The sequence below is a fragment of the Mus musculus genome, chromosome 7 (assembly GCF_000001635.26).
Source record: "Mus musculus strain C57BL/6J chromosome 7, GRCm38.p6 C57BL/6J".
Lineage (NCBI taxonomy): Eukaryota > Metazoa > Chordata > Mammalia > Rodentia > Muridae > Mus > Mus musculus.
The window spans coordinates 126,865,500-126,887,513 of record NC_000073.6 but is presented as its reverse complement, the minus strand read 5'-3'; the positions used below and the strand labels follow the sequence as shown (position 1 = coordinate 126,887,513).

General features: G+C 50.7%; 2 protein-coding genes across 10 annotated transcripts in view; both read left to right on the top strand.

Annotated features, from left to right (window-relative positions):
• Tmem219 (transmembrane protein 219) overlaps window positions 1-1,295 on the top strand; it is a 42,603-nt gene extending 41,308 nt beyond the window's left edge. For 3 of the 4 annotated variants that reach the window (XM_006508155.4, NM_028389.1, NM_026827.1), the window contains one exon: window positions 1,199-1,295. The gene's annotated coding sequence lies outside the window, so the exon portion shown is untranslated. The remainder of the gene's footprint in view (window positions 1-1,198) is intronic. The other variant, NM_001374613.1, reaches the window with a different exon arrangement.
• Window positions 1,218-21,840, top strand: Taok2 (TAO kinase 2). 6 transcript variants are annotated; one of them, XM_030242721.1, is made up of 19 exons: window positions 1,218-1,306; window positions 6,851-7,017; window positions 7,195-7,266; window positions 7,361-7,462; window positions 8,062-8,107; window positions 8,227-8,323; window positions 8,481-8,594; window positions 8,700-8,791; window positions 11,395-11,488; window positions 11,580-11,661; window positions 12,290-12,457; window positions 12,581-12,865; window positions 13,058-13,216; window positions 14,952-15,317; window positions 15,405-15,608; window positions 15,873-16,112; window positions 19,192-19,404; window positions 20,335-20,517; window positions 20,599-21,840. In XM_030242721.1, the coding sequence occupies exons 2-19, from the start codon at window positions 6,886-6,888 to the stop codon at window positions 21,115-21,117; spliced, it is 3,168 nt and encodes a 1,055-aa protein (XP_030098581.1). In that variant the 5' UTR covers window positions 1,218-1,306; window positions 6,851-6,885; the 3' UTR covers window positions 21,118-21,840. The 6 variants fall into 6 exon arrangements, 3 of the variants coding, with proteins under 3 accessions (XP_030098581.1, NP_001157246.1, NP_001157247.1); NM_001163774.2 differs by lacking the exon at window positions 1,218-1,306 and adding an exon at window positions 2,547-3,608 and having other exon boundaries at window positions 20,599-21,837; XR_003946498.1 differs by having other exon boundaries at window positions 15,873-20,199; window positions 20,599-21,837.
• Window positions 21,841-22,014: the final 174 nt, after the last annotated feature.

Sequence of the window (22,014 nt, the reverse complement as noted above, 5' to 3'; positions counted from 1 at the left end):
ATGTCTTCCAAGTAGTGTTCTGATTGTCAGACTCAGTGGAGCTGAACTTCACACGCCCACATGTCAGCAATGATGAATTAGGGAGCTCACATGTGATGATCTGCCCTAAATATGGAGTCTTCATTTTTTTTCCCTGAAACTTATTTAATATTTACTTACTCATTTTGAGACAGGATCTCATTGTGTAGTCCCGGCTGGCCTGAAGCTGGCTACGTAAGCCAGACTGGCTCCAAAGTTCCACTTGCTTCTGTTTCCTGAGTGCTGGGATTAAAGGCATGCACTACCACCCCTGGCAAAATTATTATTTTTTAAGTTTATTTATTTATTTGAGGAGGAGCCATGAATTTGTGTTTATGGAACAGCACATGTTTGGAAGTCATTCTCTCTTTCCATCCTGTGTATCCTGGGATTCAAACTCAAGTTGTCAGCCGAGTGACAGAGCCATCCGTTGGCCCTCCTGGAATTCTACTCAGACAGCTCCAGTGGATCTACTGAATGGGGATCCCTGGTACTGGTGTCTACTCTGCCAAAGCGCTTTATGCCTTCACTCAGTCACCAGGGCACATAGAAAACCGTTTTCTCTGCTAACTAGATCTTTGGAGGGAAAGAGCTTGGCAAATGTAGTAGATGAGGTCCTCATAGTACTAATACTACTAATTTACAACATCTCTCTTAGTGAATAAAAGCAATCCAGAACAGCTCTTCATCTTCTCTCTCTCTCTCTCTCTCTCTCTCTCTCTCTCTCTCTCACACACACACACACACACACACACACACACACACACACACACACACACGTTTGAGAGCTGCATGCTTTTCGTCCTGCTCCTAAGCCCTCCCCAGGTTCTGCTGGCCTCTGTGTGCTAGGACATCTCTGTGGGAGAAGCTGAAACAGCCTAGACTGTGGAATGAATCCAGCCCAGAGGAACTGGAAGCTCAGAGAACACTGCTAATTTTCCTTTGGGCCAGGCCTCACCACCCATCTTTTTACAATAGGAAACAGTGGAGCCTATTCACTCGGAAGTGGGAAAAGGCATCTAGCTTTTTGGCTGCTGGTTGATCCTAGAGTTCCAAGGCTACCCCAGTGGGATTGAGTGCCAGAACCTATCCCTAGATGTCGCTTCCTCTGATTTTTGAATCCTTGCAGAAATTCATCCAGGGGTTTTCTTACCTGTCCTGTTTTCTTCCTTTTCTCCAGGTACAGGTCAAGTTCTTGGGGCCCACTTCTGAGTTTAGAAGACCTATTACAAAAAGTGAAGAACTAGACTGTGGGAAAATAAATGGCTTTTGACTACTATTGTGTAAGGTACTTACTGGGGATTGGATTAAAGTAAATACTGGGGACTTTTCCTTGTTGACGTAAAAGAATTTTTTTGTTTTGTTTTTCGAGACAGTTTCTCTATGTATCCCTGGCTGTTCTGGAACTTACTTTGCAGACCAAGCTGGCCTAGAACTCAGAGATCCTCCTGCCTTTGCCTCCTAAGTGCTGGGATGAAAGGCACATGCCACCACTCCATGGGGGCTTTTCTTTCTTATTGGGTGTGCTCATGCCATGGCCCGTGCATGGGGGTCCCAGAGCAGTTGTGCTCTCTTCCTCAACCCTTGCATGGGTTCAGGGGATAGAACACAGGTTACCAGCCTTTTCTCAGCAAGCACATACTTAGTCATTTTGCTCCTGTCCAATTTTGTGGCACTGTGGGTTGAATGTAGAGCCTCGCCTACACTAGGCAGGCAAGCACTCTACCACTGAACAGGCTCCCCAGCCTTGTTTTGTCACGTCTCACTATAGAGCCCTAGCTGGCTTCAAATTCAGAGATCTGCCTGCCTCTACCTCTCAAGTTGCTGGGATGAAAAGCCTGGGCCCCCTGGCCTGGAACTCAAAATCTTTGGATGTCACCCTCTCTAGTTTCCTGATGATTAGCGTCTTGTTACCCTTGTTGACCTTAGTTTGAAATACAAGTTGGCATAGGTCACTTAAAACTGTGGCCGTGTTGGTGGATTTGCTTTGGAAAATATTTGTGGTTTTTTGTTCTTTGTTTGTTTGTGTGTCTGTTTGTTTTTTGTTTTTGATACTGGAACTCCATTAGGTTACATACCCTGCAGAACTGGTATCCTCCTGCCTCAGCCTCAGCTTGCTGAGTGCTGGAATTGTAAGCATTAATCTAGCACTATATACTCTTTAGACACACTGTGAACACAACTGTGCTACTTTGTCATTTGTTTTCTTCCATGAACTTAAATTGATGTTCTGTGTATGAAATGCTTAATGCGTTTTGGCAAGTTATACAATCCTACTGGACCTCAATTTTCCAGTAGGGATTTGACCCATTGGGTTTTCCGAACTTTGGCACATCGTTCTCGCACTTGGGAGCTCAGGTTTAGTTTAGATACTTGTGAACATAATAATGGTCCGGTTTCCCGCCTTTCCGGCGCCCAGCTGCCAGCAGCCTTGCTTTACTCCTTTCAGCCTTTACCCTGCACGCAGGCGCAGACCACAGCTTTCCTTCCTAGAGCACCCCCTCAGAGCTTCCCCTAGCAACAGGCTCAGTCGCAGCGCGAAAGCGTGGCGGGCGCATGCGCCACAGCTCTCTCCACCAGCAGTCCTTGGACCGCGCGCTTGGGCTCCACCCCAAGCAAGCCAAGCCTTTCTCCTCTCCTCTTCCCACCAAGGATCCGCGTGGCGGGGCGCGCGCGCACTTGGGCTCGAAGGCAGCTTGTCGTCTGGGCCGCGGCGGCTACTGGCGAGGGGCGGGGCTATTTCCTTTGGGGCCCCACCCCTTTGGCCCGGCGTGCATACCGCGCCTGCGCGCTCCCGCCCGGTCTCCATCTTGGAATTGGGAGGAAGAGAGAGAGGGAGAGAGAGGGAGGCCGGGACGAGAGCAGGGCTGTGGTGCGGTGAGAAGCTGAGACGAAAAGGAAAGGGAGTGAGGCACAGGGACCATCAGCAGCGCCTCCGCTACAGTCCTTCAGCTGTTCCGGAGAGAGAGGACGGGAAAGGGAGTAGGCCAGGGCTGGAGTAGGGGCTGTCACTCTCGGACCCCAGCCTTAGAGGGGCCGTGCAGCCGGGCGTCCTCGGGGTGGGCCCCTTGTCGTGGCCGAAGACCTGGGGCTCAGGCCCCTGGGTCCCAAATTTTGGGGCTTGGTCCCTTGTTTCTCAGATACCCAGGTATCAAACCCTCGTATATCAGATATCTGGGACCCAAAGTCCCAACCTTTACAAACCTGGGTCTCTGTTTTATAGAATTTAAAATACCTGGGATTCAGGACCCTGTGTGCACCAATATCCGGGGTTCATCCTCCAAGCGATCAGATATCGGACTCATTTTTAGCCCTTGCAAATATACGGGGCTCAGACCCCACAATCGGAAATCCGGGATTCAGCAACTGTCGCCCTCGAGTTGGGGGAGGACTGGACCGCGAGGTCAGATCAGGTTGTCACCCCCTCCCCTCCAGGGGAGGCTTCCCGGGCCCGCCCCTCAGGAAGGGCGAAAGCTGAGGAAGAGGTGGCGAGGGGGAAGGTCTCCTTGCCCCTCTCCCTGCTTGTCAGAGCAACTGGAGTACCCCAGGCGGAAGCGGAGGCGCTGGGGCACCATAGTGACCCCTACCAGGTGAGAGACATGGGTGTATGGGCATGAGCCCCTCTGGTCAGCTCCATGCCGAGAAGCTGGGGCTGGGTAGGCCCTCTCCTCAGGATAGGGATTCCTGTTGGGCCCATGGTCAGTCTCTGGCCAGCCCAGTCTGCTTCTGTTGCTACCTCTTCTCCCTTTCTCTTGCCTTCATTGTGTCTGGTTGAAGGGGTACTCTCAGGTGACAGGGCCTGTCTTGTCACCAAGGGTCACGCCCTAGGATGCTTAGCCAATCAAATGGCTTTCCACCTTTCTAGTCTTTATTAATTTTGCCCTCACAACCACCTCTTCATGATTTTATTATACTCTTTTTTTTTTTTTTTCCCCAAGACTGCTCTAGGGTGTTGATTCCCATGTAGGTGGACTGGCTTATTTATTTATTTAGATTGAGACAGCCTTTCTGTAGCCCTGGGTGGTCGATCTGGCCCTGGAGTCCAGTCTTTAACCTCTTTACAGTTTTGACTACAGGTGCAAGCCACCACACTGGGAACTTATATTTTTTTCTGGCTTGGTTTAGTTGGAGTTTTTGTCCTTGCAAAGGTGTGTGTGTGTGTGTGTGTGTGTGTGAGGGGGTAATATTTCCTCCAGCCCTGTCTCTTGCTGAGATGGTGTAAATAATCTCATATATTTGTCAAGTGACCTATCCTTTACAGAGCGCTTTTGCATACATTTTTTTCCATACTACATACTCCTACTCAACCTGTGGGAACTCTTATTATTGTCTTCCCATTTTACAGTTGAAAACATTGATGCTCAGCAAAGTTGTTCAAGGTCACTGAGTGACAGATTCAGGATTTTAACTCAAGTCTTGTCCCTGACTGGATACCCACTTCTTCTGAGCCTGGGCTTGATGAGGGACCCGCGGGGGAATGTATCAGGGTGAGGTTTAGAAATTGGGGGTGTAATGATCTTCCTCTCCAGAAGGAGCTTTTCCTGAGAGGAAGCTCTGCTTTGTGCTCTTCCTCATGGGTGTTTTTCTAACGTGACCTTCATTTTTACTCTGATCCCACACTTTGGCCCGTGTTCCAGAGATAGTTCTCTCTTCTAAAAAGTGATGGCTTTAGCCTTTTCTTAGCTGTTGAGTTAGAATGAGCCCCTCTCTGTGCCCCCTCGCTCCCAGGAGTAAAGCCTCTGGCAACTCTGGAATCAGAGAAGGAAAAGCCATTTGTTTGGTGTCTACAAAGTGCTCTGAGTATGAGTGAGATCTCCTGTAGCGGGATTTTGTAATCTCCTACCAAAGGACTGGTAAGCCACTTACCTGAAGCGCTTGCTGTAGGTTGCAGATGGGAGCACTGGTCAGTCAGTTTACCTGAAGCTCTTGCTGTAGGTTGCAGATGGGAGCACTGGTCAGTCAGTTTACCTGAAGCGCTTGCTGTAGGTTGCAGATGGGCGCACTGGTCAGTCAGTTTACCTGAAGCGCTTGCTGTAGGTTGCAGATGGGAGCACTGGTCAGTCAGTTTACCTGAAGCGCTTGCTGTAGGTTGCAGATGGGCGCACTGGTCAGTCAGTTTAGGGATTCTTTTGCAACGTGGGCTTTCGAAGGTGATTATGATTTAGCCCAGGCCACGGTGATTGCCCAAATGTTATTGTAAGGAAGGGGACCTGTACGATGTTTTTACAGTGGCTGCCACTCTTCATGGGGCCTGAGGTTCTGGGTTGGCAGTCTTAGGCTTGTTTCTGGTTAAGAAGTCATGAGGGTTCCCTTGGCAAGTTGTGATGCCCTGCCTTTTGTGTGGGTGTGTGGTGAGGGGTGGTTGCCACTATGCTCCAAGAGAAGAGGGCCTGCCTTGAGCAGACTAAGCAGCTGAGAGCAGCCAGTCCGTCAGTTGTGAGCCTTTCCCACCCTAAGGGCCTACAAAGAGTCTAGCTCCTTTTCCACCCGCCAGCTTCCAGTTGAGCTAAGGAGACAAAATTAACAGCATGGACAGGAAACAATGTGCCACAGAATATAATTATATGCTGAAATTGTTAGGTACTTTTAAGTAGCTAGAACTCTGCCTCAGGAGTCCAACTCTGCTGAGGGCTTTGTGTCCAAAATTCCCATTAGTCCTTTAAAAAGCCTATCCTAGAGTGTGCGTTCTGGTCCTGGTACCCTGTGGCAACTTTGCTTTGGAGTTTGTTTTTGAGTTTGCTTTGGAACGCCCACCCCTCAAGGGCTGGAATGATCTGGGAGGTTCTCCTAAAACAGGGAGGCTGGGCTTAGTTGCCTCCTAACAGAATTCTGTCCTGAACCTGAAAGGGAAAGGTCCTGTTCTGTGACCTTGGGAAAGGCCTTTTTCTTCTCTCTACCTCAGTAACTCTGGAAAATGGTGATCTTGATCAGACCTTGCTAGTTTCATATAATTGTTCTGGATGCCTGGTGGTAGCAAATCATTTGCCTTTTCAGAACCTGTTTTCGTGTCTGTAAGGGATGCATGTGACCATAGTGTTTATCCATGAGGTTGTGGAGCCCGCTGAGAGGTGATGCTTGCCGAGATGCTTAACACCCATGCTCAGAGAATGTTATTTGTGACCCACAACATCCTATTCCCATGTATGCTGCTTATGCAGTTGGACTGGACAAGAGAGGCAGCCCAGAACACAGCGGTCCCCAATGTCAGGTGCCAGTCCCTACTGTTCCTAGTCTGGATGTTCTCCCTGCCACAGGGTCCCTACGTTTTTTGAAAATGAGTCTCCTTGGTCCCTTCAGGCCAGTACCAACTTGTAACAATGGCCGGATTTCCACCACATCCGGCCTGTTTCCTGTTCTCATCCAGTGTTTGAGAGCTTGAAGGAGGAGGTAGCCTCAGCACCAAGGGGTACAGGAAGGTCCCTGGAAATCACTGGACTATGAGAACTTGTGGGGCAGGACATGTTGGGATTTGAAGCTCTGGCTGAGACACAAATCTTTATGCTTGAGGGAAATGGCAGTGTATAGGGAGCTGAGAAATTAGTGAGGGCTGATTAGGGGATGCTTGGCTTCCCAGAATTGTCTTTGTGGCAATTTTAGGGATTCCAGAGACCACCAGCCATCCCCACTACCATCACCCCCATCTGGTTGCCAGGGCAACTTTTTTTTTTTTTAGCTTTGATGTTGTTATTAACAGCCCCCCTACCTACCTTTCCTCAGCAGTACCTCCCCCTCATCAGTAAATGAGGGGAGGAGGAGGTAGAAACCTGAGGGAGGACCTCTCTCTCCCTCTGGGCCCTATCTTAGCTCTAAGGGTCCTATGTCCTTTTTCCAGGCAAGATCCCAATCTCAGGGCCCCCTGGGGCCATCATGCCAGCTGGGGGCCGGGCCGGGAGCCTGAAGGACCCTGATGTGGCTGAGCTCTTCTTCAAGGATGACCCTGAGAAGCTCTTCTCTGACCTCCGGGAGATCGGCCATGGCAGCTTTGGAGCAGTGTACTTTGTGAGTTGGGTCTTGAAAAGGGTAAAGCAGGGCTCAGTCTCTTTCAACCTGTGGGTCTCCAGGCCTCTGCACCACTCCACCAAAATAATCCTTCCCACCCTCTTCTAATAGCTCAGCGGGTCCTCTTTCACCCCATGCCCAAGGTGGTCTTTTCCATCCTCCAATCTGGTCCTCTAGGCCCGGGATGTCCGGAACAGTGAGGTGGTGGCCATCAAGAAGATGTCCTATAGTGGGAAGCAATCAAATGAGGTGAGTCAGGTTGATTAACATCAGGTTGTGGAGGGCAGAGGGCCCTAGTCTCAACGTGCAGCCTGGGTAACCCCTTCTTCTCTTGACCTTCTAGAAATGGCAGGATATCATCAAGGAAGTGCGGTTCTTACAGAAGCTACGGCATCCTAATACCATTCAGTACCGGGGCTGTTACCTGAGGGAGCACACAGCTTGGGTGAGCTGTCCCACAACTGCAGTAACAGTTTTACTCAGGTCAATCTTTTCCTGGTCCAGCGTTTTAAACAGGCAGTCTCTTTCTGACTATGTTAGTCCTCAGAAAAACCAATAAGCCAGGCATGGTGGCACACACCTCTAATCCTAACACTGAGGAGGCAGACACAGGTGGATCTCTGTGAGTTCAAGACCAGTCTGGACTACCTAGTGAGTTTTGTGCCAACCTGGGCCAAAACTACACAGTGAGATCCTATATTAAAAAAGAAAAACAAACAAATGAACATCTGTGTAGAGGTGCAGAAGAGGCTGACACCAAGTTGCATAGACAGTATGCTCTTTAGAAGGTGGTGATTAAGGGGGATCAAAAGGGGCCCAGATGGGAGCAGTGGTAGGTGTCTTGGAATCTTTGGGGGTGAGGTGGGGCAGGGGCTTGAATCCAGAGATGCTCCCAGCACCTCTTGTTTTCTCTGGCTTCCCTTCTCTATCACCCTTTTGGCATTGCCTCAGTAGAAGATGAACAATAAAGTTCTGTTTTGAGTTTTGCTCAAGGGAGCTGGGTGGCCAGAATCTGATGATCTCTAACACTTGACCCTTCCTTAGCTGGTGATGGAGTATTGCCTGGGCTCAGCTTCTGATCTTCTAGAAGGTAGGTAAATCTGAACATGGGCATAAGGAAGATAAACAAGAAAGCCATAGGAGAAAGTAGCTTATTCCATCTTATTCCCCCTGTGGTCCCTCAGTTTGTTATTTGGTTTCCTTCTACAGTGCACAAGAAACCCCTGCAGGAGGTAGAGATTGCAGCTGTGACCCATGGGGCTCTTCAGGGCCTGGCATATCTACACTCACACAACATGATCCATAGGTATGATGATACCAACTGTGGCTGAGAATAGGATACTCTGTGTACCAGTCCTCGTTTTTGCTGAGCTCTGATTGTCTTGGGTACTGCCAACCCCACCCCACCCCCACCCCCATCTTTTCTGAGATGCATTTCTCATCTCTGCACTTTCTTCTGTCAGAGATGTGAAGGCTGGAAACATCTTGCTGTCAGAACCAGGCTTGGTAAAACTGGGGGACTTTGGCTCTGCGTCAATCATGGCACCTGCCAACTCTTTTGTGGGTACTCCATACTGGTGAGTAAAAGAGGTAGTAGGTGGAATTTTTAGTCCCAAAATATTGGAAATAAAAAGTGTAGGATCTGGTTCAGCGTTAGCCATTCTTCTCTGTTGTCCTCCCAGGATGGCTCCAGAGGTGATCCTAGCCATGGATGAGGGACAATATGATGGCAAAGTGGATGTCTGGTCCTTGGGGATAACCTGTATTGAGCTAGGTAAGGATTTCCTCTCTACCTCCTCAGCTTATTCTCCACTTCCCATCCCCATGGACCCTAGGCCTCTAGGTTCCTGTCCATTTTGACTATTCCGACTTCAATACAATCAACTGTCAAACCCTGCATTTTATTTTGTTTTGTTTTTCCAGACAGGGTTTCTCTGTCTGTCCTGGAACTCAGTCTGTAGTCCAGACTGGCCTTGAACTCAGAGGTCTGACTGCCTCTGCCTCCTGAGTTCTGAGATTGAAGGAGTGTGCCACCATGTGAGGTCCCCTCACCAATTTTTACACTTAAAGATATTATAGCAGTTCTTGCTTTTTGTCTATTACCTGGGCTCTAAATCTGTTTTTACTGCCCAGTGTGCTAGATTCTGGGGGTACAGGGGTAAAGTTCCTACCCTCATTAAAAATGCAGTCAAATAGGGGAAGCTAGTTGTGTTTTCTATCACTGGGGTACAGTGGTACAGAGATAAAAAAAACTTCTAAAGTTTAGGGACTGAGGGAGCCCTCTGTGTGGTAGAGATGTTTAAATAAACCTCCAAGATGAAAAGCTGCTAGAAAGCTGCAGGGTAGAGTATTCTAGACAGAAAGCAGCATTGCAGGACTTAACAGGTCAGGGCCAGCCTGAGGTGAGCTTTTGGAACTACATGTATAACACAGAGGAATGAGGTGAGAGGTCCTAAAAGTTAGACCCAAGTGAGTACCTCAGGTCTTGGAGCTATGTTGGTGCTCTTTGCCAAGCTGGACTACTGAAGCAGTCTAATGGGGTAATACTTGTAAGATCTCTAGCACAATACCAAGCATGAAGTAATTGTCCAAGGAAAGAGTAGTTCAAACTGACTGCTTCCTGCAGAGATCTTTCCTCTGCCAGTCTCCCCCTCCCCACCCCCCAACATCCCTGAGACAGGGTTTGTTTGTTTGTTTTCCCTCTGTGTATCCTGACTGACCTGGAACTCACTCAGTAGACCAGCTGGCCTTGAACTCAGAGATCCGCAGGCCTCTGCCTCCCAGGTGCACCGCCATGCCCAACAACTAGTTTCTTCTTTATAGTCTCTCTGATGTACAGATGCCAGAGAGGTCTGCCTAAGCTTAGTGCAGTCTTTTTACTCCCTGCTCAGAGTCCTCTGTGGCTCTCTGTTGCCTCCTAAACTAGAACTGTCCCCAGCTTCCTTAAATCAGCTACAGCCCCTGGTTCCTCTTCCTTTTATGGACTCTGCACATATGGAATGGTTAAGAGCTCACCCACTTTCTTGCCTTGGTTTGCCTTGTGTCCTGTGCCTGCCATCAGAGAGTTGGTTGTACTCTTGCCCTTTGTTTACCATTTGAGGCCATGACCAAACTGGTGGCAAAATGTATGAAACAGATCACAGAGAAGAGCTGTCTATTGTATTCCTAGATTTTGTAGAGATATGGATACACAGAACTAGTTCTCCATTACTGGAAAGCCTGATTAGAAATGACAGCCAGGCTGGGCATGGTGGCGCACGCCTTTAATCCCAGCACTTGGGAGGCAGAGGCAGGTGGATATCTGAGTTCGAGGACAGCCAGGACTACACAGAGAAACCCTGTCTTGAAAAAAAGAAAGGAAGGAAGGAAGGAAGGGAGAGAGAGAGAGAGAGAGAGAGAAAGAAAGAGACAGCCAGTACTGTGTCAGTGGAACAGTGTTGAGGGAAGTCAGGGCAAGCTGGAGGTCTCTGTTCCTCTAAAGGACCATTGATGTGTATATATAGTTTCAGCTCCTTTTACCATATCTAATTCTTTGTTTTTTGGTTTTTCGAGACAGGGTTTCTCTGTGTAGCCCTGGCTGTCCTGGAACTCACTCTGTAGACCAGGCTGGCCTCAAATTCAGAAATCCGCCTGCCTCTGCCTCCCAAGTGCTGGGATTAAAGGCGTGCACCATCACTGCCTGGCACCATATCTAATTCTTAAAGAAAAACTGGAAATTTACATTCTTGTAATTGTTGGTAATTAAATCACTATTTAGGTCAAAACCAACCATACATTTGCCTGGACTACAAGGAGCTCCTGGCTCGCCACTTACAGCTCCCCCAGCGCTCCCTTTTCCAAAGACCTCGTTTCCTGGCCGTTTATCTGTTTCCCCTTACCATGATTAGCAGCTTTAATTTGGTGTTAGTTGTGTTTTGCTTTGGTGGTTTGGGGAATGAGATCTAGAGGCTGGCAGGTGCTAAGCAGCATTCAGCAACAAAGCTGCACCCTGAGCTCTCCCCAGCGCTACTGGCTCAGTTCATTCCAGGCTGGAACTTTCTTGAACAGAGTACATGGTTTTTTGTTTCTCTTTCCTACACTATAGGCTTTGCTCTTTGGCCTTATGCATACTAGTTTGGCTGGTAACTAGTTTATGCACACTAGTTTGGCTGATAACTGTGCTTCTTTCTGTTTTTTTAGTCCCTACGCTGCCCTTGTGCAGCAGATAAAATGAACATTACATTTTATTTAGAGGAAATTAAGATGCAGCAGGATCAGTAATTGCTCAAGGTCAATCAGGAAGAAAGCCGGGGAGATGGGATTTGAACCCCAGCTGTTTGAGTTCCCATCTAGTTCCTGATCATCTGCCTCTTTCCACTTCCTTTGTCCTCTCTGTAGCGGAGCGGAAGCCACCACTGTTCAACATGAATGCAATGAGTGCCTTATACCACATTGCACAGAATGAATCTCCTGCTCTCCAGTCAGGACACTGGTAAGGACTGGGCTTCCTGGCCAAAGGGTTGGGTCATAGGATCTGCCTGCCTGGCTCATGGCCTCTCCTATCTTACTTTTTGGGATATCAGGTCTGAGTACTTCCGGAATTTTGTTGACTCCTGTCTTCAGAAAATCCCTCAAGACAGACCAACCTCAGAGGTTCTTTTGAAGGTGAGCACATTTAGTGTTGTAGAACTGGTGGCTGGTAGAGCCGTAGAAAACTATCATGACTCCCAATTCTTCATCCAGGAAGCGTTCTTTATCTATTTTGCCCTAGGCCCTGATGGCTCATTTCCCTTGTCTTGCTAGATTTTATCTGCTATACTGTCTTAAGTAATCATTTGTTTTCACATTTTTCTTAGTCACAGACCATAAATGTATGAACTCCCTTCAATGTTTTTAAGTTTTCCAATCTGCTGGAGTCTCATTCCCTTTTCAGACCCAGTGTGTCTTAAGAAGCCCTAGTTAGCATGAACAAACTGCTGGATTGACCTGCTGGATTTTAAAGGATAACCTTTGAGGGCCTAAAGAGGTCTTTTGATTCATCCAAAGGCACTTGGCCTTTGGTAACCAGAACTGGATTGGCATCTAGATCTCCTGAATATCTTGCCTTCAGCAGTGCCTGGAGAAATGACACTCTCTGGATAGTAAAGACAGTTTCTGTGGGCAAAAAGATAAGACAAGGGTGAGCTTGCAGCTGTAGTGGGCAGGGGCCTCAGGTTAGGAGATGCTGAAAGGGATGAAATCTAGAGGGGCTGAGGAGAACTGACAGCAGATCTCAGGTGTTCTGTTGCCTTAGCACCGCTTTGTGCTCCGGGAGCGACCGCCCACAGTCATCATGGACCTAATCCAGAGGACCAAGGATGCTGTACGGGAACTGGATAACCTGCAGTACCGAAAGATGAAGAAGATACTGTTCCAAGAGGCACCCAATGGCCCTGGTGCTGAGGCCCCAGAGGAAGAGGAGGTGACCTAACTTAACCTGACACCTCCCCACCCAAGAAGGGCTTGGTCCTTCTTCCCCATTTGTCTTCACCTTCTTTCTTTGTGCTACTCCATATCCTTGTCCTTCCCTTTCCCTGCCCAACAGCTCACACCCTGTTCCCAGGAGGCAGAACCTTACACGCACCGTGCAGGGACACTGACCAGTCTAGAGAGCAGCCATTCAGTGCCCAGCATGTCCATCAGCGCCTCCAGCCAGAGCAGCTCAGTCAACAGCCTAGCAGATGCCTCAGATAATGAAGAAGAGGAGGAAGAAGAAGAGGAAGAGGAGGAGGAGGAGGAGGAAGAAGGCCCTGAATCCAGAGAGATGGCCATGATGCAGGAGGGGGAGCATACAGTCACTTCCCACAGCTCCATCATCCACCGGCTGCCGGTACGCAGGTCACCCTGAGCAGCTTAGTGGATACAAGGCCAAGCCTCACCTGATTGGCTCAGGAATGACTGGGTTCCTGCTCTCTAGGTGTCTGCTCCTCCTTTTAGTCTGAAGGAGTCTATCTCCTTGGGTTCCCTTCAGGCCCATTGGCACCTGAGTTTTGAGCATCCCTTTCTTCTTTCCTTTTTCTAGGGCTCAGACAACCTATATGATGATCCCTACCAGCCAGAGATGACCCCAGGTCCACTCCAGCCACCTGCAGCCCCTCCCACCTCCACCTCCTCTTCTGCTCGCCGCAGAGCTTATTGCCGCAACCGAGACCACTTTGCTACCATTCGTACTGCCTCCCTGGTAAGGATGGCCATCTTCACTCAGTTTTACCATAGTTTTTTTCTTTTCTCTTTTACTTGGTACATCAGACAGAAGTCCAGCAGTTACTTTTTCTGTGGCACATTAAGGCTCGATTCTACCCTCACTTTGCTGCTGTCTTTGCTGGCTCCCTTCTCCAAGCAGACTTAGTCACACCTACCTAATCTGGGTATTCCCAGACTGTTTGCTTTCAAGGCCTTGTTGAAATACCAGCTTGTGGAGACCTTGCTGGAGGCCTCTGCCGCCAGGTGCTTTACATGCCTGCTCAGGCACATCTGCCCTGCTGTGGTAGCAGGCACGTCTGCCCTGCTGTGGTAGCAGGCACGTCTGCCCTGCTGTGGTAGCAGGCACGTCTGCCCTGCTGTGGTAGCAGGCACGTCTGCCCTGCTGTGGTAGCAGGCACATCTGCCCTGCTGTGGTAGCAGGCACGTCTGCCCTGCTGTGGTGGTCCAGGGCAGTGTGCAGGGTTGCTAGATTCAGAGTGTGGGAGTGGATTTCAGGGACCTGCCCTATTGTCAGGCCTACACACGTGCTTATGTTTAGTCTTTCCAGCTCTCTTGAAGAGGGAAAGGAGTGGATCTCATTTAAGAGTTGAGGTGGGGTAGTACCCAAAGGAAACAGGAAAAAGGGGAAGGGACTTGTAAGGGTGGAACTGGGAAGAGAGAAGGGGTGGGGTGAATGGGATGTAGAGTGAATATAAATAAATAAATAGAAGAGTTGAGGTTACTATGGCTTGGGGAGGCTGTTGTCCAACATACTTGCCCAGTACCCTTGGGTGGGGTTCTGTTCCTGTAAATAGGATCTTGGTCTTCTAAAATTTATTTTTCTCAATTCATGGAAAAGGGGGTTATTTGCTTATTGAGATGGGTTCTTGTTAAATAGCTCAGCCTTGAACTTGTAATCCTTCTATTGAGTCCTAGAATTTATAGGCATGTAGCACCATGCCCAGCAAGTTCAGGTTTCTCTTAAAACATAGCTCTTGATAAGATAGGTTTCCAGTTTTGGCTGCATTTGTGTACCAGTAATCCCTTTGGTGACCACTGGGCAAGTCTGATGTGTGTTTCAAGCTTTTGCTTGTGACTGGGGGTGGATTGCTAGGCCGCTCTTGAGCTGCTGTTGCTGCTTTGTCCTACTATGCAGAGAGATTTGGTTTTCCTGGGCCTTGGCAACTACATTACTTGAGAGCCACTAAGAGAGCAGTTGAACTGAGCCCAGAGGTCACCAGAGCGTGATCTAGCGTGTCAGAACCCAGATCCTCACGTAGTCCCTATAGCACGGTACACCCTCAGTGGTGTTTGCCGAAGGGAGGATGCTAGCCACCACTCACACTTAGCTATGCAGAGGTGTGACCTGTGTAACAGATGAGAGAACTAGTAGTTTGAGAAGTCAGCTTGCTCATTGAGAGTAGGTGAGAATAACGGGCAGAGCTGGGTTCTGAGCCCAGGAGCGTCCTAGCCAGTCTTTCACACTGATCTAAGTTGTTTCTCTGTTTGCACCAGGACTTGTGGTTCCCATCTCTTATCACCGCAGTCTGCTTCCCCAACCCATGTTGTAAACAATTATTCATTTGACAAAATAGATTCAGAGAGTTAAGTGTGAAGAAGACACTTAATTAATAACAATGAAACCATGAGTCTGAGAACCGTGGTCTTCCTATCTATGTGAGTAAGATGGGGTGAGGGCCAAGTCCCACTGTTTATCCTTCCTTCTCCCCTAGGTCAGCCGTCAGATCCAGGAGCATGAGCAGGACTCAGCCCTGCGAGAGCAGCTGAGTGGCTACAAGCGGATGCGACGTCAGCACCAGAAGCAACTGCTGGCCCTGGAGTCCCGTCTGAGGGGTGAACGTGAGGAGCACAGTGGGCGGTTACAGCGGGAGCTCGAGGCACAGCGGGCTGGCTTTGGGACCGAGGCTGAGAAGCTGGCCCGGAGGCACCAGGCCATTGGTGAGAAGGAGGCACGGGCTGCTCAGGCGGAGGAGCGGAAGTTCCAGCAGCACATCCTGGGGCAGCAGAAGAAGGAGCTGGCCGCCCTGCTGGAGGCGCAGAAGCGAACCTACAAGCTGCGGAAGGAGCAGTTGAAAGAGGTTTGGCCAGACTGCCTGGGTGAACCAGGGCCAGCAGGTAGGCAAGACAAAGGCAGGCACTGACCCACTCCCCCACTGTCCTGCCAGGAGCTCCAGGAGAACCCTAGCACACCCAAACGAGAGAAGGCTGAGTGGCTGTTGAGGCAAAAGGAGCAGTTGCAACAGTGCCAGGCAGAAGAGGAAGCGGGGCTGCTGCGGAGGCAGCGCCAGTACTTTGAACTTCAGTGTCGCCAATACAAGCGCAAGATGCTACTGGCTCGGCACAGCCTAGATCAGGACCTGCTTCGAGAGGTAGACCTGACCCACCTGCCCTTCTCCACGTGGTAAAGGGCCTAGTACCTCTCTCTTTCATTTGCCTTGCTAATGTCTTTCTCATCTACCCTCCTTGTGTTTTGATTTGGCTCCTTTTCAGCATTCTTCTTGCTTTCTGTCCCTACTGGACCCTGATAGGATGCCCTTACTTGTCTCATTCTTCACTTCCTCCTTGCCCTTAATTCTTCAGTACCAAGAAGGCTCCTTCACTGGGCCCTGAGTTCTACTTCTTCTCTGCCTTAGGACTTGAATAAGAAACAGACACAGAAGGACTTGGAGTGTGCTCTGCTGTTACGGCAGCATGAGGCTACCCGAGAGCTGGAGCTAAGACAGCTCCAGGCTGTCCAGCGCACACGTGCTGAACTTACCCGCCTTCAGCACCAGACAGAACTAGGCAACCAGCTGGAGTACAACAAGCGACGGGAGCAAGAATTACGGCAGAAGCACGCGGCCCAGGTTCGCCAGCAGCCCAAGAGCCTCAAAGTACGTGCAGGCCAGCTACCCATGGGCCTCCCTGCTACTGGGGCTCTGGGACCACTCAGCACAGGCACCCCTAGTGAAGAGCAGCCTTGCTCATCTGGCCAGGAGGCAATCCTGGACCAAAGGATGCTGGGAGAGGAGGAGGAAGCAGTGCCAGAGAGAAGGATTCTGGGAAAGGAAGGGACTACCTTGGAGCCAGAGGAGCAGAGGATTCTGGGGGAAGAAATGGGAACCTTTAGTTCCAGCCCACAAAAACATAGGAGTCTGGCTAATGAGGAAGATTGGGATATATCTGAGGAGATGAAGGAGATTAGAGTCCCATCACTGGCATCCCAGGAGAGAAATATTATTGGCCAGGAAGAGGCAGCGGCATGGAGTCTGTGGGAGAAGGAGGGTGGGAACCTTGTGGATGTGGAGTTCAAGCTTGGCTGGGTCCAGGGTCCAGTTCTGACTCCAGTCCCGGAGGAGGAAGAGGAGGAGGAAGAAGAGGGAGGGGCTCCAATTGGAACCCACAGGGACCCTGGAGATGGCTGTCCTTCCCCAGATATCCCCCCAGAGCCACCTCCATCACATCTGAGACAGTACCCTACTAGCCAGCTCCCTGGACTCCTGTCTCATGGCCTCCTGGCTGGCCTATCCTTTGCAGTGGGGTCCTCCTCTGGCCTCCTGCCCCTACTCCTCCTGCTGCTACTCCCATTGCTGGCAGCCCAGGGTGGAGGTGGCTTGCAGGCAGCACTGCTGGCCCTTGAGGTAGGGCTAGTGGGCCTGGGGGCCTCCTACCTGTTCCTTTGTACAGCTCTACACCTGCCCCCCGGTCTGTTCTTACTCCTGGCTCAGGGTACTGCACTGTTGGCTGTCCTTAGCCTGAGCTGGCGCAGAGGCCTTATGGGTGTGCCTCTGGGCCTTGGGGCTGCCTGGCTCCTAGCTTGGCCCAGCCTGGCTTTACCTCTGGCAGCTATGGCAGCTGGGGGCAAATGGGTACGGCAACAAGGCCCCCAGATGCGTCGGGGTATCTCTCGACTCTGGTTGAGGATTTTGCTACGCCTGTCACCCATGGTCTTTCGGGCCCTACAGGGCTGTGGGGCTGTAGGAGACCGGGGGCTGTTTGCCCTGTACCCTAAGACCAATAAGAATGGTTTCCGAAGTCGACTACCTGTCCCTTGGCCCCGTCAGGGAAATCCTCGCACTACTCAACACCCCCTAGCTCAGTTAACAAGAGTTTGGGCTGTGTGCAAGGGCTGGAACTGGCGCCTAGCACGGGCTAGCCACAGATTAGCTTCTTGCTTGCCCCCCTGGGCTGTTCATATACTAGCCAGCTGGGGCCTGCTTAAGGGTGAACGGCCTAGTCGGATCCCTCGGCTGCTGCCACGCAGCCAACGCCGTCTTGGGCTCTCTGCTTCCCGACAGCTACCACCAGGGACTGTAGCTGGGCGGAGATCTCAGACTCGCAGGACCCTGCCTCCCTGGAGGTAACCAGTTCCAATTCTCCACCCAAATTTAGGGCACTGAGCACTTTATCTCCCATGACTCAGTAAAGTTTCTCCAGTCTCCCAGCCTCTCCTCCCCTTCTGACCTTTCTTCCTCAGTATGTTTTCCCAAGTCCAATCCCGGCCCCAGATCTAGGTTTTTAGACAGGCAGCCTCCTCTGCTATGGAGTCCAGAAATGACACTCTTTGTGTTTTCCCCAGTCCCCTAAGTTATTGCTGTCCCCTGCTGTGTGTGCTCATCCTCACCCTCATTGGCTCAGGCCTGGGGCCAGGGGTGGCAGGGATGGAAGTCATGGGGGTTTTCCCTCTTTGATTTTGTTTTTCTGTCTCCCTTCCAACCTGTCCCCTTCCCCTCCACCAAAAAAGAAAAAAAAAAAAAAAAGAAAAACACAAATAAAATATCTGAGCGGAACTACACCTTTGGCCCAGGCTGCCTCTGTCTGCTTTGTCCTACCGCCCAGCCTCCCTGGTTTGCCCTGAATCTGGACCCTGGCCCTCAGCTCCATGACCGCCTCACCCCACCTCCGTTGTCTTCACTCCTTTCACACCTCAGCCTCATCCTCTGCCTTCATAGATTCATTGCACCATGACCACAACCAGCTCTGGGCTGTGAGTCCCTGTGGAGCTTCCACAGAGCTTCCTCATCTCACAGTTCCACCTGTTTGTGCGACCCTTCCAGCGAGTACTTACTTAGGGTTAAAGGCTTTTGGTCTTTTTGCCCCTTCCTTTACTGTGAACCTATTGCTTACACGGTTTGGAACTGCGTCTCTCACCTGGGTCAGGCATTAGTCTACAGGGTTGGGGTTGGAACCACAGAACCTCCAGTCAAGGGTGGTGAGTTGGGACCAGGTAGAATGTACAAAAACTAGAGGTCTGGGATTGCTGTGGGCTTGGAGTTGGGTTGATTATGTTGGGCTGAGCTGAAGTGTGGATCTGGTCAGGGGGGCAGCTGCTCCCAGCGGAACTTCTCAGATCTTTTCTGGCCACTCTCTGCTGCCGTTTCCCTTCAGTGGCCTGACATGGGGCATCCTCTTACCCATTCCTCAGCCCAGTGCTGCTTCCTGCCTGCCTTCCTTCAGGTACTGGGCCTGGGCTTTCCTCTGCCTGCCCTTAGTTGTATTACCCTTTCGTGGATGTTGTGTGTGCCTTGGTCTCTCACTCAGCCTTTTATATTCTTTTATATTCAATGTGATCACATCCTTCTGTCTCAGGGCAATATTTTCTCCCTCCCTCTTCGCATGATCAGCGTTTCTTTTGTGTACTCAGCCCTCTAAAGATTCTCAGCTTCCTGTCTGTAAGATCTTTACGTCTCTTCTTGTGCATCCAGTGCAACTCTGGATGTACTCAGAGCCTCTCTCCTTCCTCCACCTCTCTTGCCCATGGAGACTTTCATCTCTCAACAGTTCCATCTTTCCACGTCTGTCTGTGTACAGCTCCCCCCGCCCCCTCTGTCTAACATGTTTTCTGTTTCTCTCCCTCTCCCTGTCTCTGCTTCTGTCTCTTCCTCCTTTTCTTCCTTCCCCTCGTTGTTCCTCTTCCTCCTCCTCTTCTCCTTCTCCCCTGCCCCGTTTCCCCTTGATCCGTTCACTGCACAGTCAAAGGAGCTGCAGATCAAGAAGCAGTTCCAGGAGACGTGTAAGATCCAGACGCGGCAATACAAGGCTCTTCGGGCACACTTGCTGGAGACCACACCCAAAGCTCAGCACAAGAGCCTTCTTAAGCGGCTCAAGGAGGAGCAGACCCGCAAGCTGGCGATCCTGGCTGAGCAGTATGACCAGTCCATTTCAGAGATGCTCAGCTCGCAGGCGGTGAGGCCTGGGCTCTGGGAGGGGACTGTGGAGTTGGCCTTTGCTTTAAACCTTGTTGTGGCAAAGGAAGGTGGGAGATGTGAACAGAGCTTTTGAACTTAGGAAACTTGGGTGCTCTTTCACTGCTAGCATTTTCCATAGTGGTTTTGTCTCCTTAGTGGCCTTATTATTTCTCTTACTATTTTCCTAATATCTTAAGAAAGTAAAGTCACCCTGCCTGCTCTGCCAAGAACCACCAAAGAAAATACTGGCTGTAATATATTTTTGTGGGTCTGAGTTTACTTTGTGTGAACAGGGAGCAGGGGAGCAGGTTACAATGAGTGTGGCTCTCAGACCATTTTACTCAGACTTCAGGAATCTGGAAAGAATCTCTTAGGAAAACGGTACCAGCACTGGAGTGGCCTGCTTCAAATGCACCTTGAGTCTAAAGAGCTAGAGGCCCCGCTCTCACTCAGTCCCACCTCTCAGAGGTGCATTTGTAATGATTGCCTTATGTAGAGTTTCCAGTGCAGATTTGAAACACAATAGGATCAGACTTTACAGTAGTTTTCTGACTTCTTTTCCACCCAGTATCTCTTGGACATCATTCCAGATCACATGTCTATCTCAGTTTTTTACGGTATAGAGTTTTCCATGGAATGGATGTACCATAATTTATTTAACCCATCCCTTATTGGTGGACATTTAGGTTGTTTCCAGCATTTTGCTATCACAACGCTTCCGTGAACACTTGGAGCACATGTGCAAGTATACCTGGGGGATAGATTCCTGCAAGTGTAATTGCTGTGCCACAGGGTATGACCATCTTCCATTCTCATAGAGGTTGAGACTGCCGCTCCTTGCCACCTTAGGGCCCAGGCCTACTGGGGCAGGGGAGGATGATGGGGACAGAGGAGGAGGTCCCTAAACCCTGTTCTCCCTGTCCTCCAGCTCCGGCTTGATGAGACCCAAGAGGCAGAGTTTCAGGCCCTGCGGCAGCAGCTCCAGCAGGAGCTGGAGCTCCTCAACGCTTACCAGAGCAAGATCAAGATCCGCACAGAGAGCCAGCATGAGCGGGAGCTGAGGGAGCTGGAGCAGAGAGTAGCTCTGAGGCGGGCACTGCTAGAGCAACGGGTAAGGGGTTTGTCCCCCCAAGATGGGAAAGGAAGGGCAGGCTCTCTGTTCCAGGACTCACCCCTGTTCTGGGTGTCCCAGGTGGAAGAAGAGCTGCTGGCCCTACAGACAGGCCGTTCGGAACGTATCCGGAGTTTGCTTGAGCGGCAGGCCCGTGAGATCGAGGCCTTCGATGCTGAGAGCATGAGACTGGGCTTCTCCAGCATGGCTCTGGGGGGCATTCCAGCTGAAGCTGCGGCCCAGGGCTATCCTGCTCCACCCCCCGCCCCTGCCTGGCCCTCCCGTCCAGTTCCCCGTTCAGGGGCCCATTGGAGCCATGGCCCTCCTCCACCAGGCATGCCCCCACCAGCTTGGCGTCAGCCAGCTCTGCTGGCTCCCCCAGGGCCTCCAAACTGGTTAGGGCCCCCAACACAGAGTGGAACACCCCGTGGAGGGGCTCTGCTGCTGCTAAGAAACAGTCCTCAACCCCTAAGGCGGGCAGCGTCAGGGGGCAGCAGTGGTGAGAACGTCGGCCCACCTGCTGCAGTGCCAGGGCCGCTGAGCCGAAGCACCAGTGTTGCTTCCCACATCCTCAACGGCTCCTCCCACTTCTATTCCTGAAGTCCAGAGTGGTGGGCAGAGGAGTAGGGCAAGGTGGGAGTGGGTGGTGCCTGATCCTACAGGCAGTGTGCTTGAAGCCTACACAGTGGTGGTGGGGACAGATGTTGGCTCCAGCTCCCCCATCAGACCTCCTCATCTCATGAGCTTCTTGGGGCTGGCCAGTGACCCCAGGCCAGCTTGGGCATTGGTGCCCCAAGGCTGACCAGGAGCCCTGCCTCCCCACCATGGTGCCAGGGTCTCCCTCCATCACCACCTATAAAAGGTGGGAACTGTGAGTGTCAAATATTCATCTGGTCCCCTAGGGGAGGGGAAGGGTGGGTCTAGATATATTATATTTCAGAGAATTATACAACCCTTGTGATGGGGCCATGAACTGGGGACAACAGGGCCCCCAGACCTGGTGGAATGGCAGAGCAGGTCTGGTGCCAAAGCAAGGAGAATGGGAGGAGGCCTTCCTCCAGAAGGATCAGGGGTCTTGCAGTCAGGGTGCCTGAGTCTCACCATTCTCCTATTGCTGTCTGACGTCCTGTGCCGTCTTGTCTTTTTTTTTTTTTTTTTTTTTTTTTAAATTGGGGTCAGGGCTGGGGCGGGGGACAAGGGAAGGACCTTGGAAAGGGCTGCTGCCAAACCTGGGAGCAGTCATGGGAGCCCCTCTCAGCTATGGGGCTGGCACAGAGCCCTAGGGCGAGCTTTTAATAAACTGTTGGTTATTCTAACAGACCACAGGATGTCTCCCTTTTTGTCTAAGGTATGTGTGGAGAATTTATCAGTGGCAAGTGATAGTATTACTTGTGCTTAGTTGGGTGACGTGATTGAAGTTGTAGTGATTTTAGTGGGTGCACATATGACTAGAAGGTCATCAGCTTAAGTCCTTATTCTGCTTTGCTTTGGGATCCC